The sequence below is a fragment of the Saccostrea echinata genome, unplaced genomic scaffold (assembly GCF_033153115.1).
Source record: "Saccostrea echinata isolate AGI-Se365-2 ecotype Australia unplaced genomic scaffold, CSIRO_AGI_Sech_v1 ptg000030l, whole genome shotgun sequence".
In the NCBI taxonomy this organism is placed as follows: Eukaryota; Metazoa; Mollusca; class Bivalvia; order Ostreida; family Ostreidae; genus Saccostrea; species Saccostrea echinata.
Genome location: NW_026889779.1, coordinates 31,917,344 through 31,933,795, shown reverse-complemented (window position 1 = coordinate 31,933,795; position 16,452 = coordinate 31,917,344). Strand labels below are relative to the sequence as shown.

The 16,452-nt window shown below is 34.1% G+C and overlaps 1 protein-coding gene across 1 annotated transcript in view; it reads right to left on the bottom strand.

Annotated features, from left to right (window-relative positions):
• Positions 1-16,452, bottom strand: part of LOC133197029 (uncharacterized) — a 49,714-nt gene that overhangs the window by 5,064 nt on the left and 28,198 nt on the right. The window contains exons 31-42 of the mRNA XM_061332868.1: positions 16,268-16,425; positions 10,735-11,964; positions 10,361-10,455; positions 8,762-8,931; positions 8,261-8,627; positions 7,856-8,033; positions 7,353-7,537; positions 5,868-6,556; positions 4,325-5,778; positions 3,865-4,130; positions 547-3,690; positions 161-466 (exon numbers count right to left, since the gene is read on the bottom strand). Coding sequence (XP_061188852.1) covers positions 161-466; positions 547-3,690; positions 3,865-4,130; positions 4,325-5,778; positions 5,868-6,556; positions 7,353-7,537; positions 7,856-8,033; positions 8,261-8,627; positions 8,762-8,931; positions 10,361-10,455; positions 10,735-11,964; positions 16,268-16,425 — 8,242 coding nt within the window. The remainder of the gene's footprint in view (positions 1-160; positions 467-546; positions 3,691-3,864; positions 4,131-4,324; positions 5,779-5,867; positions 6,557-7,352; positions 7,538-7,855; positions 8,034-8,260; positions 8,628-8,761; positions 8,932-10,360; positions 10,456-10,734; positions 11,965-16,267; positions 16,426-16,452) is intronic.

Genomic DNA, 16,452 nt, shown 5'->3' with positions numbered 1-16,452 from the left:
AATGCACGTAAGTCAAAGGTGCATGTAACATCTCTGAAGGGATTAATCTATTCTTACTTCAAAACTTGGATTAAAAAAATTGTCACCATAATGATATATCAATGTAAAAAAAAAGTTTTAAATAAATAATTCGATTCATATGTGTTTGCAAACTACTTACGTTCAAAGCAAAGTTTCTGAGATGAAATGGTGGTTTCTAAGTTAGAATATCCAAAAGCAACCAGGGAAAGAAATACGCATCGTCCAGGCTCCATCTGAAAACGGAAGTTGTTCTCCTCATTGTCAACTTCTGATCCGGTTAAATTTCCCCAGGTTTCCGGGGCGAAAGCGGCTAGAGATTTTCCGGTTTTATTGCCGTTTAACCAAAGCTCACCACCGATTATTTCTGCTATTCCCTCGTTAGTGACGCCTATTATAGATAAGGGAATTATATCTGTTCCTCCTTCATATGTCCCCATTTTCCATTCTACGGAAGAAATATCATACGTCAGTTTTTCATCAATTATTAAGTATTAAATTCAAGTTTTTGTCTAAAATATAACTTACTGTAGTACTTAGTGTCATTTTTCCTGTTATTCCATTTCACCCCAAATCTGTCTAAAGAGTCCATAAAAACTGTACCCGTTTCTTCATCTATCATAGCTGAATTCATCATTTTTGAATCTACATCCGAAACGTCAGGCGGAGTTAGCATTGTTGATACACTGCAACTATACACAGTTGAGAGATTGGCACCATTAATGACTATTAAATTTACATAATAAGTCTTTTTGTTCTCAAAAAAGACGTCATCATCCAGATCTAATCGTATTTTAGAAACCGTTCCAATAGGTTTTTGTGGAATCATGTTTTCGTCTTCTTTGTTGCCTTTAGCAGAATTTTCTGTTCCTACCTTGACAATAAATTTCTTAATTCCACTGATATTATCTTCACATAACCAGTACGCACCGATGGTCTTATTAGAGCCTAGTTTATCTGTTGGTGTACTCATCCCAGTAACGTCAGGGTCTAAGCAGCGTATGTATTCACAAACTGGTGGCGTAATATCAACAATAACTGGATTTGTAATAGTTGAGACTGGTTGTCCAGCAAAGTTTACCATTTTTACATTAACATAATATTCAGTCATGTTTACAATCTCTGTCTGAACACTTGCATTTAATCCATCATTAGACAAAATTGTAGACTTTAGATCTAGATTTTCTAAAGTAAGAGGAATTTTCTCAAAATCTGGCAAACTCCCGTCGTAGGAGGAACAGTTTGCATCACAACTGAAATTGCAGTTAAACAAGCAGGGTGTACACATCTTTTTATACAATTCAAACTCTTTAATATTTCCAGATTCCTCTACATTGTCCGAAATACCAACCCATATTTCAGCAATTCCACTTTCACCATCATAAAAACCTCTTCCATTAATGCAATCCAACGATTCATTGGTAGGAATTTTTATTTTTGTCAGTACAGCTTGAGATCGATACGGATGAATTGGATCTATGATTGGTTCTTCGTAGTTGTCAAAATTCCAGGTGTGGACAAAGATGTTAAGGTCAGTCGAATCAAATGATAATCCATAAATATTGGCCTTTAAGTCTCCGTTCACTAAAAATTCCAAATCCCATACTTTTTCGTCGTCTGAATACCTCTCTATAGTTTGAATGCTATATTCATGCTGATTTTCAACTGGATCATTCTGTATTTGAGTCCATCTATGAAATTCATCATAATCATCTTTTGCCCAGAACAAACAATCCCAAACCTCGCTTTCTTCTTGCTGATCACCTAGTATTTCAAATCCAAATCCACTGGGAACATCTTTTTTAACACTTTTGTTTGTCAGGTCAGTCTTATTAACCACGTAAGAAGAAGACGAATTCTGTATTGATGGTATCCAATTTTCTGTTTTATTGGAGAGATATGAAATATTCTTGCTGCTTAATTTTGTTTCTGAAGTATTAAAATTTACTTTGTTAAAGTCAGTTGGGGGCGGACGTGTAAATGTTACGGGAAAATAGGGATTGTTGTTTGAAGTTGATACAATAAATGATGTCGAAATGTTCCTTCCTTCTGCCGTCGATAGAATAGTGGAGTACTCTCCTTTCCGTAATCCTCCTATTGGGCTTGAAATTCCACTTTTCAACACTTTCGTGAGTGGAACATTATATCCTATTTTTAAAACCCAACGATCATCATCTTTCAATACATTTCCCTCTGAAAAATCTCCTGACAAAGGAGACCATAGAGAAGTTTCATCAGATGGAAAGATTACCTTTGTATTATCACATTCGTATGCATCTTCTGTTCTTGCAATTGCTGTCCAAGCTTTAATATTTGAAGTGGAAGATTGATACAATATCTTTTGTCCCCAGTTATTTCCAGCAATGGCCGACCCAACATGCGGAGAACCGGTATCTAAAAGCATAACTGGGGTTAACAGAGAGGATTCCAGACCAGCGTTGTTACTTATCGTTACAGTAATGTAATAATATCGCATAGATTCTAATTCTAAATGTGTCATAGTAACCTTTGCGTCATTTATGGCCTGTATCTCTTCTAAAATATAAGTTGATGGAGTCTTTGAAGCTGGACAATCCGAATATCCATATAAACGAAAAGTAACAACATTAATTCCACTCTCTGGGTCCTTTATATTAATAAGTTTTATCTCTATTTCATTGGAATCGGTTACGAAAAATTTTTCTCTTCCCGTCACATTCCATCCATTCACCATGATGGTTACATTACTTTGATCTGGTGAAGTAGTGTCAACAAGAATGGGACGACTTTCTATTGAAGAACACTTTCCTACCTCATCACTTGCGATGACAGTAACATAATACGACATCCCGTGATTAAGAGTGAGATTTTTGAGAGTTTGAAGGGTATCGAGCCCAGTTATCTTAGGTGAGACTATGTCAAACTGAGAGAAAATTTTCTGCACGTCAGAACATGAGAAAGTCTTATTACTATTAATTACTAAAGCCGTAGATACGGCAACGTAATATTCTTTAATCCCAATATCTGAACTAAATCCACTCCATGAAACAGATATTTCGCTTGTACTGGATTGCACGTCTTCTGATTCTATCACTCCCGGTATTATTCCTGGGCGAAATCCAACTCGAACGCCATTGGAATAGCTTTCTTCAAAAGCCCCTGTTATACTGTACCCCCTTACTGTTATGTAATATCGCACTGTTTTTGGCGTCAGGTCTAAACCAAAAAATGTGTAACTCGTATTAAGACCAACTTTGATGTAGTAATGAATATTCGTTCGTGTAATATGATCCCTTGTGTCATCACCAATGGAAACTTCATAGTAATCTATTTTCTGAGTAGGATCTCCAGAAGCCCCGTCACCAAAGTCATTCCAGTTTGCAGAAAGCTCTGTACGTGATTCCTGATAATCGATATCCTCGGAACCAAGTCCATCTCTGACGATTCCCGAAACTGGCGGCTGAATTCTAACTGTGATACCGTCCGATATTCCCACTTTCGTGCGATTAAGAGCGTCCGTCACTTTAACCTTAACATAGTAAAGGTAATTATTCCTCAAACTTAGTTGATCGTTGTAGAAAACAAATCCATTACCAGGAACATCAGTGTAATTCTGGATGACTTTTCCTGTTAAGTCTTCTACTGACCATTGAGCTTCTATGATCGGGCAATTATCAGAGTACTGATAAGACCCTAGTATAACGAAATCAATTGAAGAAAGATTTAATGAAAACTAAAAACATTTGAGTAAGAAATGAGACAAAAATTACTTAAAAACTTTAACCCTGAAAAAGAAAAAAAAATACATCTGTAAAATAAAAAAAAATTGAAGTCTACATAATGAATAAATTGTATATTTTTTTTCACCTTGAATTAAATTTAAATCGATTTGGAAATCTGAATCTCTGTCTCCTTTTCCGTCAAAAACGTCAATTCTAGGATCTGGACTGACTACTATAGGCTCTGATGTGATGACACTGTGGAGGCCTACTTTGTTGTATGCCCTGACTGTTGCATATATCCTTGTTCCGGGTGGGACATAGATGTTATCTATTGTCATATACGTTTTTTCCAATTCTTGATAAGATTTAATATTGTCGGTTGCCGGCTCACTTCCTAGACAAATTTCAGCACTGAAAATAGAAAAAAAGTAAGAATTATTAAAAAACTATTCCAAGTTTGTAAACTTGATTATATAATAAAAGTATACAACATACAATATGTTATACTATTTTTGTTTAGTAAATGTATAATAAAAGCATTATTTATGATTGTACTATTATTTATACGGTGTGTGATATACAAATAGTAAATTACTGAAGAATACCTATCTATATCAGATTCTTCGTCTTCAAGAACCAAGATATTAACATCAACGTAAGACCATGGCAGTTGACAAATTTGCCGTGTATAATTCTTATCAGGATTTGTCCAAGTGACAAATTCTATATTTTTTATAACCGGTGGTGTTAAGTCAATTTCAATTTTGAAAATGTTTGTTTGAGAATGAGCAATTACATTGGTAACTGTAAGACTAACGTAAATATAATTAAGGCTATTGAGTTTCTGATGTTTCTTCACATCCACATCCACGGTCCAATCATTTTGATAGGATGGAAGTGTAACGTTTTGAATGATGTCATCAATAAGTTCTTGAGATCCAACGCAGATAGAAATTTGTGTCACTTTACTTTCCTTTTCTATGACAACCCATGAGCATTTTATAGTTGATTGTTTAGTGGATATTATGTTTGTACAACTGAAATTTTGAAGCATCGGAGGTGAAATATCTGCAACGATTGGCACTGAAGTTGAAGACGTGAAAAAGCCAACAGAATCCTCTGTATAAACATTTACATAATAGGTTTTTCCAGCCTTTGGTGAAAAATTGCTTGGTGAAATTTTAGACTCTGAAGAAATAGATGAAGAAAAGATATCATTCATCATCGGCATCGATCCGATTGAGTAATTTTCAAATTGTAGCTCTGTCTGATCATTAATATTCCATTTGTATTCGAAAGAACCAATGTACGACTGAAATATGTTCTGAGAATCAGAGTCATAAACGACACCTTCACTGTTCTTTGGTGCAATGTTTGAAATTTCTGGAGGGCTCACATCGAGGGTTATCCCATCAGATGTTGATACAATATACATTTCGTGGCAGTTATGTCCCGTCTTCGCTCTGACTGTGGCATAATATGTTTCATTTTCTTTTAGTTCCACATGTGCTTGTGCTTTGCCATGAGTCTCATTGTGAACAATGCCGTATTCTGTATATCCATTTATGTCAGAAAAGAACGGTTTTGATCCGATCGCCCACTCATATTTAACAATATTACATGCTTCACTTTCAAAGCTATGGAAATGCATTCCAATACTAAATCTGTCATGAGTGTAATCTTCATCGATCAAAGGCTCTCGACCATCAAAAATAATACCTGGTACATTTTCTCTCAGAATCATTATTGGTTTTGAATAGAGTGGGGAGGATAAGATACCAGCACCATTCTCAGCCTTGACAGCGACGTAATATATCTCGCCAGTTTCGGAAAATGTTGAAAGTGAAACTTTGATATCTGCAGAAATCTCTTTAGCCATGTCAATATAACCATGGGTCACACTCGTGTCACCTTGACTTGTTCCTATCGCAACAAAGAATTTACTGATATGGCTTTCTGGATCATCACCAATCCAACTAACTCTAATCGATTGTGAATTTGCATGCTGAATATATCCATTCTCCATCTCTTCTTCTTCTTCCAGCAATCCGACGTGAACCTGTGGGGAAAAATATTTACAAAAGAGTATTCAATACCATATTACATATATTAAGATTATATAAAATACAATATCCGTTGTTTTCTCACCTTAAATATTACAGGAGGAGTCGGATCTATGATTACTCCCTCTGACTCGTGGGAAGTAGAAAGTTGAGCCATATTAATAGCTGTCACATGAACTGAGTATTTGGCACCTGCGACAAGAATTTGTTCATCAAAATCTACGGCAACAGTTCCTGATTTTGGATTCGGTAAAGTAGTCAGAAACATCTCCATCTTTGGCCAAAAGCGTTTCTTCGTTCCATGCAAATATTCATAAACGGTATAGCGATATTCTTTTATCCCTGATTCGCTGTCTTCGAATTGCCATCTCAGCTTTAGAAAATTATCGTCAGTTTGATATATTTCCCCATTTTCATTGTCTCGAATAGATATTAGATATGGAGGTGTGTGATCGACAATATATCCATTTGTCCTAACATTAGTGGAGAGACCTGCTTTGTTTACGCTTTCAACTTTGAAATACACTTTGTCATTATGCTCCATGCTGATCGAGTGATCTATAAAAGTTGATTCTGTTGTGGAATCAAATTTCTTAATTTTTGCATCGTTTATAAACACAGACACATAGTATTTCTCTATTCCAGACTCTGGATCAGTAAAATTTTCCCATGTGACACTTTTAGTAGCTGTCTCTGATGAAAATGATGTGTCTTCGAGCAAAGTAGGACCATCTACTGCATATCCAGGAACTGGTGGTGTTTTGTCTACCAGCACTAAGGTTTAGTAAAAAAAAATATGCAATAAACTTTATTATTATAAAAATGAAATAGTATAATAATAAAATATTACTAAAAGTCTAGAGAATTTTGGCATTCAATATTTTGGCAATTTTTGAATGGTGAGTTTGCATTACGTATGCGAGTATTGCCCCGAAACATTCCAAATACTAGCTTTCAATATTGAGTGCACAATTGTAAACAAAAAAAATGTCTTCTGGTCAATTGTTCAACGATAATATTTATGATTGGTAGTGACAGCCTCTAGGTAAAATGTCTTTATTTTCAAACAGAATTAAATTTATCAAATAATAATGTAGTGCCTATAGGACTCAATAAAATCTTAATACGTAAATCATAACGTTTGGTAGAGTCATTGGAATGACGTAATATTTGAACACTTACTTCCACTGACAGAAGCTGATAATGCACTCTTTGATGTAGAAGCCGATATTCAATAATTTTCATTAATTGTGAGTTATTTCATTTCAAAAATCAATATAAATCAATGGAGAATGTTTAGCTATATAATGAAGGGATTATAGAACTTATATTGGTCAATATTGATACTCGTTGACTGTAAAAATTCACTCGCAAGCTCGTGCATTTGTACAACCAACATGTGCCAATATTCACTCATAGAAGTTCAATAACCCTATAATATATTGTTAAGGCTATTTCTTTAAGATATGATGTATATTTTTAACGTTTTCTTCAAAAGTCACTTTGTAGCATAACTGCAATGTTTAAAAAAAAACAGAAACGGCTTGCTGTTAATAAAGGAGTCGCTTACCTCCATTGGAAGTACTGTTGGAATCTTTAGAATTCAAGGCTGCGTTGAAGACAATGACAGTGGAATAATACCGTGTATTGTGTTGAAGAACTACGTCAGAACAAGAATGTCGTGTGTTATGTGAAATATTATAAAAAGCCACTACGTTGTCTTTCCCCGGAAGAGTTCCAACACCCCATCGAAAACTGTGTAATTTGAAAATTGTAACTGATGTTAAATTGATGCATAACTGACAAAAATTGTTTAAATATTTATACGTAGATATATCATAAAGTTTCTTTTTCAAAAAGCTTTTTTAAATTACTCCAGATTAAATATTAATTAAAGATTAACTAGCAAATTTACTGATCAATAAATCTGCCAGAAAATAATTTTATGCAGCTGTTTTCTCTAATATCTATTCTTTAACAAAGATAATGTTATTTTTCTTCATTTGATTGAACTGGACATTTTCATGTACATAGCCATATAATGTGATTATACTTAGTTATGAACCCACTTACTGGTCAATGCCCGATTCTGGATCAAAAAATCCTTTCCACTGTGCACAAATTTCCTTGTAAGTGGATTGATAAGTCAAGTCATGATGTACAACATGACCATCAAGCACTTGTCCAGCTACAGGAGGCGATCTGTCGATCAAAATTGGCTCAGGACCACTTCCAGCTTTAAATAATCCAACTAGAAAAAAATAAATGTTTTGCATACTAGTAGTACAAAATTGAACAGCTGGTAAAATCCAAATAACAGGTTAAAGATTTAGGTGGTATTTATTTGCATTCATAAAATGTATTTTTAATGCAAATCATCTTCAGTAAACATTTACATTACATGATATCGGTCACTGGAGAAATGTGTGATAAATTCATGATCAGTTTTACATGTTGATAAAAATTTGAACAAAGCACCTCCATTATCAACTCGAACTCGAGGCCAAGCTGGAACTCCTTCTTCTAAATCTAGTTCTTCTATGACAATATAGGGAGCATCGTCCCCATTCATTGGCTTGTGATATGAATACTTCCTGACAAGAACATCATATTTTGTTTTTCCAAGTCCGAAATCCACACTCCTTAGAAAAGACTCATTATCGCCCGCTTTATAGTATATTCCAAGTATGTCAAAATGTTCGTCGAAATAGATTTCCTCAACGCCATTGAAGAAAGGCGGTGTAGTGTCCACGGTTAGAGGAGTGCTGTGACAAACTGTTGTCACCAGAGAACCACCAAATACTACATTATTGAGACATTGAACCGTCATGAAGTATTTTCCATCCTAAATTTTTTTTAAAAAAAATGTATGCATTAAATAGGATTCAAATTTTCGAAGAATAAAAAACTGATCATAACTATAGGGTACAATTTCTGCTGAATAATCCATTTTATTAACTCATAATTGTGCATCCATACTAGTAAAAACATGTTTTTCTCATAACCACTGTGTGTCCAATGCTTCGAACTATGAAGAAATTCGTGTGGATCTCTAAAATTGACTACGTCTTCATAACAAACTGCCCTCCCAGCTGCCCATGTGTATTGGTAAATTCCACTTTCATCATCATGGAAACCATCAAAATTGACTACAACATACAAATTCAAAACATTATAAAAGAGACCTAGCACTAGCAATAATATTCCTGATACATATTTATGTGTTTTACAGGGACGTATCTACATAATTTCTATACTTTCATGTAAAATAAAATATTATAATAGTTTTTTCTTCTAAATTGTGCGTGTGTTTAGTTTAATTTTAGTTTTAGCTATTTCCTTTGTGTGTTGGGGATCTCTGTGTGCATTGTTTTCTTCTGTTTTTTTTTTTTTTTTTTTTTTTTTTTTTTTTTTGGTTGTTTTTTTTTTTTATTTTTATTTCTTTATTTTTTTAATTAGAAAAAAGAGCCATTATGATTGTTTACTTTTCCCCGTATTGATAATTTTCTGATTGTTACTTATTTATCAATAATATGAAGATAATGAACAGTAATCAAGGTCGAAAGTCCATATGAATAATGCACATTTGGAGAACAGCAAGACTTTAACTTTTCTATCATCAACTTCCCTTCTTTATGTAGCAATATACTATTATCATCTGCATATGGAGTTTATGTCTCCTAGTTCATTCGATACGCAAGAGCATGCTCTACGTACAAACAATTTCTAAAACGAGGCAAGCTATTGCCAAATAAGTTGATGATACATGGGTATTTATAGCTTGGCATGGGTCATTTATAGTCAACATTTCTCAATTCATGTGGTCAATGACCTTGTTAGCAAATACAGACTATCAATAAATTGAATGTTAACTGATGTTTTCATAAAAATTGCTAGTCCATTACTTTCACACTGAGTTATCTACGGATTTTAGATTATCCGATCGTGACAAAAATACATGGCGGGTGTGACTGTCGTCAGGGCATAGAATTTCACAAAATAGTAGATGGCGCTATGCTTATTATAATCATGCCAACAGTTTGAATGTTTGATGTCAGTGAGTGAAGGAAAAGAGTTTTGAAGACTGCATATCTTTTAAAATTCTTTTGGACCACCCTTCGTGCCTAAGAGATGCAGAGACAATGGAATTCATATTTTTTTGTTCCTTTTGCCTACCGATGCTTTATACCAAAATTGTTTGCAAATGGTTCAGAAATTCCATAGAAGAAGCTGACGACACACGTCGAACGAGCACGGACGAAAACAAATAACACATCACCTAAGTGACTCAGTAGACTTTAAAATACATTTTTAACTATGTTGAAATGTGCTTACTGGAATGCCTTTATTTTTGGCAAGAATGGCTTTAATCAGGATATTAGTTTTTACTTCGGAGAGTGCTTGAAAATTTTATAATTGCATCTTTCCATTTACATCTTTCAGTTTCTTTTTTGAATCCCAGTGTTTATGATATGCAATGTGCTTAGCTTAACACATTTTCTCGACTACACATTAATATTAAATGAAAAATCACTTATAGGCACTATTATTATATAACAATACAAATATAAATATTACCCGATATATAGTGATTGGATCTTGTGTACATTTTATCCTTTAAAGGTGTGTGTCCATTGAACACTGTCGTGGCGCCCTTTCCGTCAATGATTTGTCTAAAATACAAATTTATGCTGCTTGAAAAACGGGTTTTTGATTCGTGATTTAAAAAACACTTGTTCGATAGATTTAAAAAAAAAAGAAGATTTTTGAAGTATCTGTTTCGATGCATTTTTTAATTTCTCGTTTAAGAAATACCAAAACCTATTATAATTACCATTGGTTATTAAATCAGTATTTTTCCTTTTGTTTAATTCATTCAGAATTTTGAAAATAAATTTTCAAACCAATATATTTTAAATTGATGTGTCGGCTAACATTTTTTTTTTAATTACCGGTGGTTTTTCTTCCACGTAACTTCAACACAACGCTGTGCTGCTGAAGCATTGCAACTATCTGCTGAAAAGGTCTCCGAGTAATTTGTGCCTAGGGATCCGGTATTTGGCGGAGAAAAATCAACCATTGTTCCATAGGACTGGAGAAATCCAACATATCCAAGAACATTAGTAATCCTTGCATTGAAAAAATATACCGTGCCGTGTTCCAGAGAAATGTTATCGTATCTTTCATAAGAATTGTACCCAATACCAAGTCTTTCATAATTTACATATGTACCACTCATTCTTAACATTACATTCGGGCTCTCTACATTATTTTGCAGCTCACAAGATTCTGTGAAAAAATCGTAGTCAAACGAAACACACTGCTCCCCTGATTTAATACACTGAGTTGCACAGTCTTCGGGGGTATGGGAAGTATTTACAGAGAATGGTATACTTGTTAGTTTGCCATTATTGGGAACACTGAAATGTTTCAAGTTGCTTGTAATTCCTGTTCTCAGTGTCGTAGAGCCAAGCGTGAGATCCTTCCAAGGCACAACCTCGCTTCCGTATTTACCGGAACTATAACCCAAAGCATGACTATGAATCTGCTTTAAATCTGAATCATCAAATACAGTAATCGTAGCAGTTAAGACATTTGGATGTGCGCTAAAGAGGTACGAGGGGTCAACACGACCATCTGGTAAGGTGTTGTCGTATGTGCTAAGCATGCAGTATACTCTGGCATCTGTGCCCTGGCTATTCACTGCTTTAACGGTCCAGTATAAAGGAACTCCATTAGGCAAGTCATTTGTCGCAACGAGCACTGAAAACCCTCCCATTTCTGTAAAATCTACAACATTGGTGCCTCCCTGTTGTAATCCAATAGCATAAAATATCTTCAAATTGCTCTTGTCATCGTCTGCAGCAATTTGTAATTCATATGCAGTGTCGTTATAATTTCGCCCTGAAATTTGCTTGATTATGCATTTGTCTGTTGTTTCTCTTTTTCTTCGACTGGTTAAACCAGGAGATACAAACTCAGGCGGAGATGCGTCTTTTTCGTCCTTTATATTTGTGAAAATATTAGCTGATACAGGTCTAACAGCGAATGACCAAAGTGTTCCACGAAAAATTGTAAGGGAAACATTATAACATTTTGACAAGGTGCAGACTTTAAATTCTAGTATGCAGTATGCTTCCAGTTTCAGACGTAAAGGAGCAAGTGTCAAATCCAAGCTTCCTCTAAAAACAAAATGCTCTTTGTATAAATGAATTAGATCTAAATGTCTTCTTACTCAACTGCCTTTTTTATTCTTAGGAAATGTCTGCATTTGTATAATTTACGTAGTACCATATAATACCTGTCTTATTTCAAACAAGAAAATATAAAATTGTAACTTATCATACTCAAATTAACTGTGAAATATTGTTTAAATATATTTGTACATTATGTATCATTTTCTTATAATTAGCTTTTCAGGAGATTTATTAAAAGTATCATCAGGTCAAAATGACCCTCTGATATATTTTATAATAATTTTCATTTTAACTTTTGAATTTAGTCATACATTTTCTTTTATAAAATAATTCATTTTTGGTCTGACAGTTTAAGGAACATGTGTCATTTTGGCATTCTTTTATCTTAGAAAAACAAGTAACACTTAGCTTAGCTTAAAGCCATTAAGTTAAGAAGTTTTGTACATATTCACACATTTCCTGGCGATGTGAAATTCTATTTTATTTACTAGCAAATAACATTTACGCAAAGCCACGCAACTTGATTAAGAATATCTTTTGAAGTCTACTTCACTCAATTAGTGTCAGTCCATCGGATTAAGGTCCTTTGTTAAGATTGGTATTTTTCTATCTTTCGGGTATGAGGCCCCCGACAGGTAAATAATCGTGTTCGCCTTTGATATGTTTACATATTACCCTGTATGAGCCTTACCTTGACCAAGTGATTTTTTGTGTCGAAGCCCAGCGCGTCACTTTTGCTGGACAATTCGAAAATAAAAGACGTATATTTTATTTCAACGACTTGGTCATATTTTACAGGTAGGCAATATTTTATATACTTTTTTAATTATGCTTTTACTGTACATTTGTTTTATACTTTATTGATCTCAGGGTTAATGTGTTCAAATTAATGTTTTTGTAGCAAATTGATGTAGGCTAGTACTTTATGTTATTTTAATTTCTTTGTTTTTGTTAGATTTAGTCATTTACATAGATTCAAATGAATGTGGTTGACATGCTTAGTTAAATGAATTGAGATCTACAAAAGTTAACATGTAACGATAGAAATTTATCTTATTTTTATATCTAAAATTATTTTTCTAAATTTCTCGGTAAAGCTTATTTATCAATTTTACAAAATTATGTATACAGCACTTTTCCGGAAGTTTCAATGTCACTTGATCAGTTCTAAATTTATTCTCAGCTTTGTTTACATGAATTTGCTTCCGCCCAAAGTGAAAATGTCTCGACATAAGAAAAACATTGTTAAACTCACTCAGTAACTTTGATAACTTTAATGGAATGAAGATGTAAGTTTATAACTTTGCATATTTTGATTATAACTAATACAGGAATTATTATTATTGCACACTTTCTTATTTTTGATATACCTTTTTATGTCAATACATGTGCAGTGATGTTGTGTATGTTTTTATTAGACATTTGTATACCCTTTTGTTTGTTTCAATTTCATAAGTAAAAGTCCAGATTAAATTCCAACTATACCTTTATTAAAGCTAGTATCTTTTGAATGAAAGCATGGAAATAAATTAACTGTATGTAATTTGAGATTATGCAAATAAGACCCTATGTTTGTGTCTGCTCCTTCATAACTTGTGTACCTCATCATGGCTAAGTAAAGTTCTCTACCATGCAAGTTAATTTTCCCCATCTTATTTGTAATTATTCAAACAAATTCCCCTTTTTATTTGTTCATTAATTGTGTAATATTTGTGTACATGTAAATCATAAGGTTGTTTTTATAATGTGGTCATTGAATAATTTTTATTATCTGTTGCATTATTTCCAATTGTGCAAAGACTCATTGTTTATAATCTTGTGTTTTATTATGTCATGTTATATTATGCAATGCTACACTTTTGCTGGACACTTCGAAAATAAAAGACGTATATTTTATTTCAACACTTGGTCATATTTTACAGGTTTTAACATCACCCCAAATTCCATTATGATAAAAGCTTTAAAAATCTTTCTTTTTTTCTTTTTGTCTTATTTTACCTTTAAATTGGATTTTTAACTTTATGTTATACTTCACATATCTGATTTCTGCATGGTTGAATATAATGATGAATACATATTAGTTGTCTATTAGACGAAAATGATTATATGAAAACAGAAATTGTTAACATCATTTGTCAAAACCTGGCATCGCTCCTCTATCAAGTCTTTCCAAAGTATTAGTTGAATTGGTGCATATGAATAACAATGCTGTAGAAGTGACTTAATCCAACAAACAGACATATATGAATTTCTCATTAACTTAAAGCTGAACACGATTGGTGCAAAGAACTAGTCCGCCCTATTTCTCTCATTCCTCATTCTTTCTACAACCCCAAGAATTTTTCACTCATATGGAGACGCCACCACTTGTCGGTGAAGGGCTGCAAATTTATACCTATACTCGGCACTCAGAGCCATTGAGCAGTGAGGGACCTTTTTCGTGCCAACACCTACTGCGACACAGGACCTCGGTTTATACGCTCTCATCCGAAGGACCGGTATCCACGTCCCGCAGTGGATTCGAACCCGCGATGTAAGGATCAACTCCTTTCTCCGCGATTCTAGAGCAGACATTCTAACCACTGCGCCACGCGAGCGACTTCAAAGATTAGCAATGAGGTCAATGTGCCATAAAGACCTGCCTTATTACCTTTCATATAACAGTTGTTAAGGGGAAGAAGGACCTTTAGCTGAAAAAATACTTGTCATTCAATTGTTTAATTTACAAACTCTCGGAAACTCGCTTATAATTAAATTCAATAAACGCAGTTGATTGGTAAACATGTACATGTAAGTCGTGTTGAGGAAACTAATATTCAAAGCTGGCAAACCGATCGCACATATTAAAAAAAAAAAGAAAAATACACTTCTCAAAGTATGTACATTTCATGAATCATTAGCCCGAGACTGTAGATCACCCGTTGTCTGTATTGATTTAATTAGCATTAAATAAAAATGTAATTTGTATTTTAATTGGCTATTTTTGCAAAGTAATTGTAATTTAGTTAATAATATGTCGTCTTAAAAGCTCTCTTATTTACTTGTAATTTAATTGAATAAAAAGACGAAGTTATTGTAATTTAATTAATTGATTTTTAATGTAATTGATCCGATCCTTGCTATATAAGCCGTTCACTTGGTCAGGTTGCATTGTTCTACGCTTTTCAGGTTTCAACTTTGTGGACGTACCCTACACTATCATTTTACATGTTAAATACCCGGTAGTGAAAAAATGTAACTACTGCATGCTTCTTCCACTGCAGGAGAAAGAGTTATCAAAGAAATATGACATCATTTACAAAAAAAAAAAAACTTCCACACGAGAAGAAGAAAACTCTTGCTGTGGCTTCAACTCGACATTTAGAAATATCGACGGATGCTTTATCAATTAACAATCGTAACTTTCATTCATATGTTGACTCCATATATCCCAGTGAACTCGAAATAAGACACTACAGGGTCTGCCACGTCTGTCTCATATTTGGATGTTTTAGTGACTATAGACGATAATGGCCAACTAACATGACAAACAGCATGACTTCAGGTTTTCCATCATCATCTTCACATACTTATGTAGTAATTTCTCAACATCACGTGTATATGGTGTTTGTTTCCCACCTTATCCGATACGCAAGAGCATACTCGGAGTACGATTTACTTTTAAACCGAGGCAAGCTTCTGATTAATAAGTAAATCTTACAAGGATTTCAACAAGTCATTTAAAGACAGTTTTTGCAAATTCTTTGGTCGTTATAATGATATTGTTTGTAAATACAACATATCATTGAGTCGTATTTTGTCAGACATGTTTCATATAGTTAGATATGACTACGGAATGCTCCATATATCTGACCAATAGAGTGTGACCGGTCAATAGGCAATGCTCACTCCTCCTAGACAACTGATCCCTGATTTTTCCGGGGGGTGTTCCCTGTGCACGATGTGTTTCGTTTACTGGATTTATGAGGATGATTACTGTTCATTAACTTAATCTTTTACAGTGCACAGGTCAGTGTACAGGTCAGTGTTCAGGTCAGTGCAGTGCAAACAAACACAAATACAGGTAAAATGGAATAAAATATAAGCAAAGGCGATGATAGCTACGTGTCGTCCATTCCATGCAGGTAGCAAGAAAGCAACCAGATTTAACGGACGTGACCCTAGGGGCAAACCCCAGTGCTGATATCGGAGATTGGATAATTAATATGGAATATGGGTATTAAAGAGTCGTGTTCAGCTTTTACTAACTATGCAACCTCATAATTCTAAATCTTAGTGAAATACTTACCTTACATCTAGAGGAAATTTATTATATATTATTTCTGCAGTTAATGGAAACCTGGCCTCTAGAAGGTGTCCAGTAAGTCTTATTCCGGCTTTAAATATAAAGTACCCTACATATGCCCCGCCCCACACTTTAGCCCCGGACCAGGGGGTGAGTATTCCCTATTTGATAAAATATATAGATGTAAA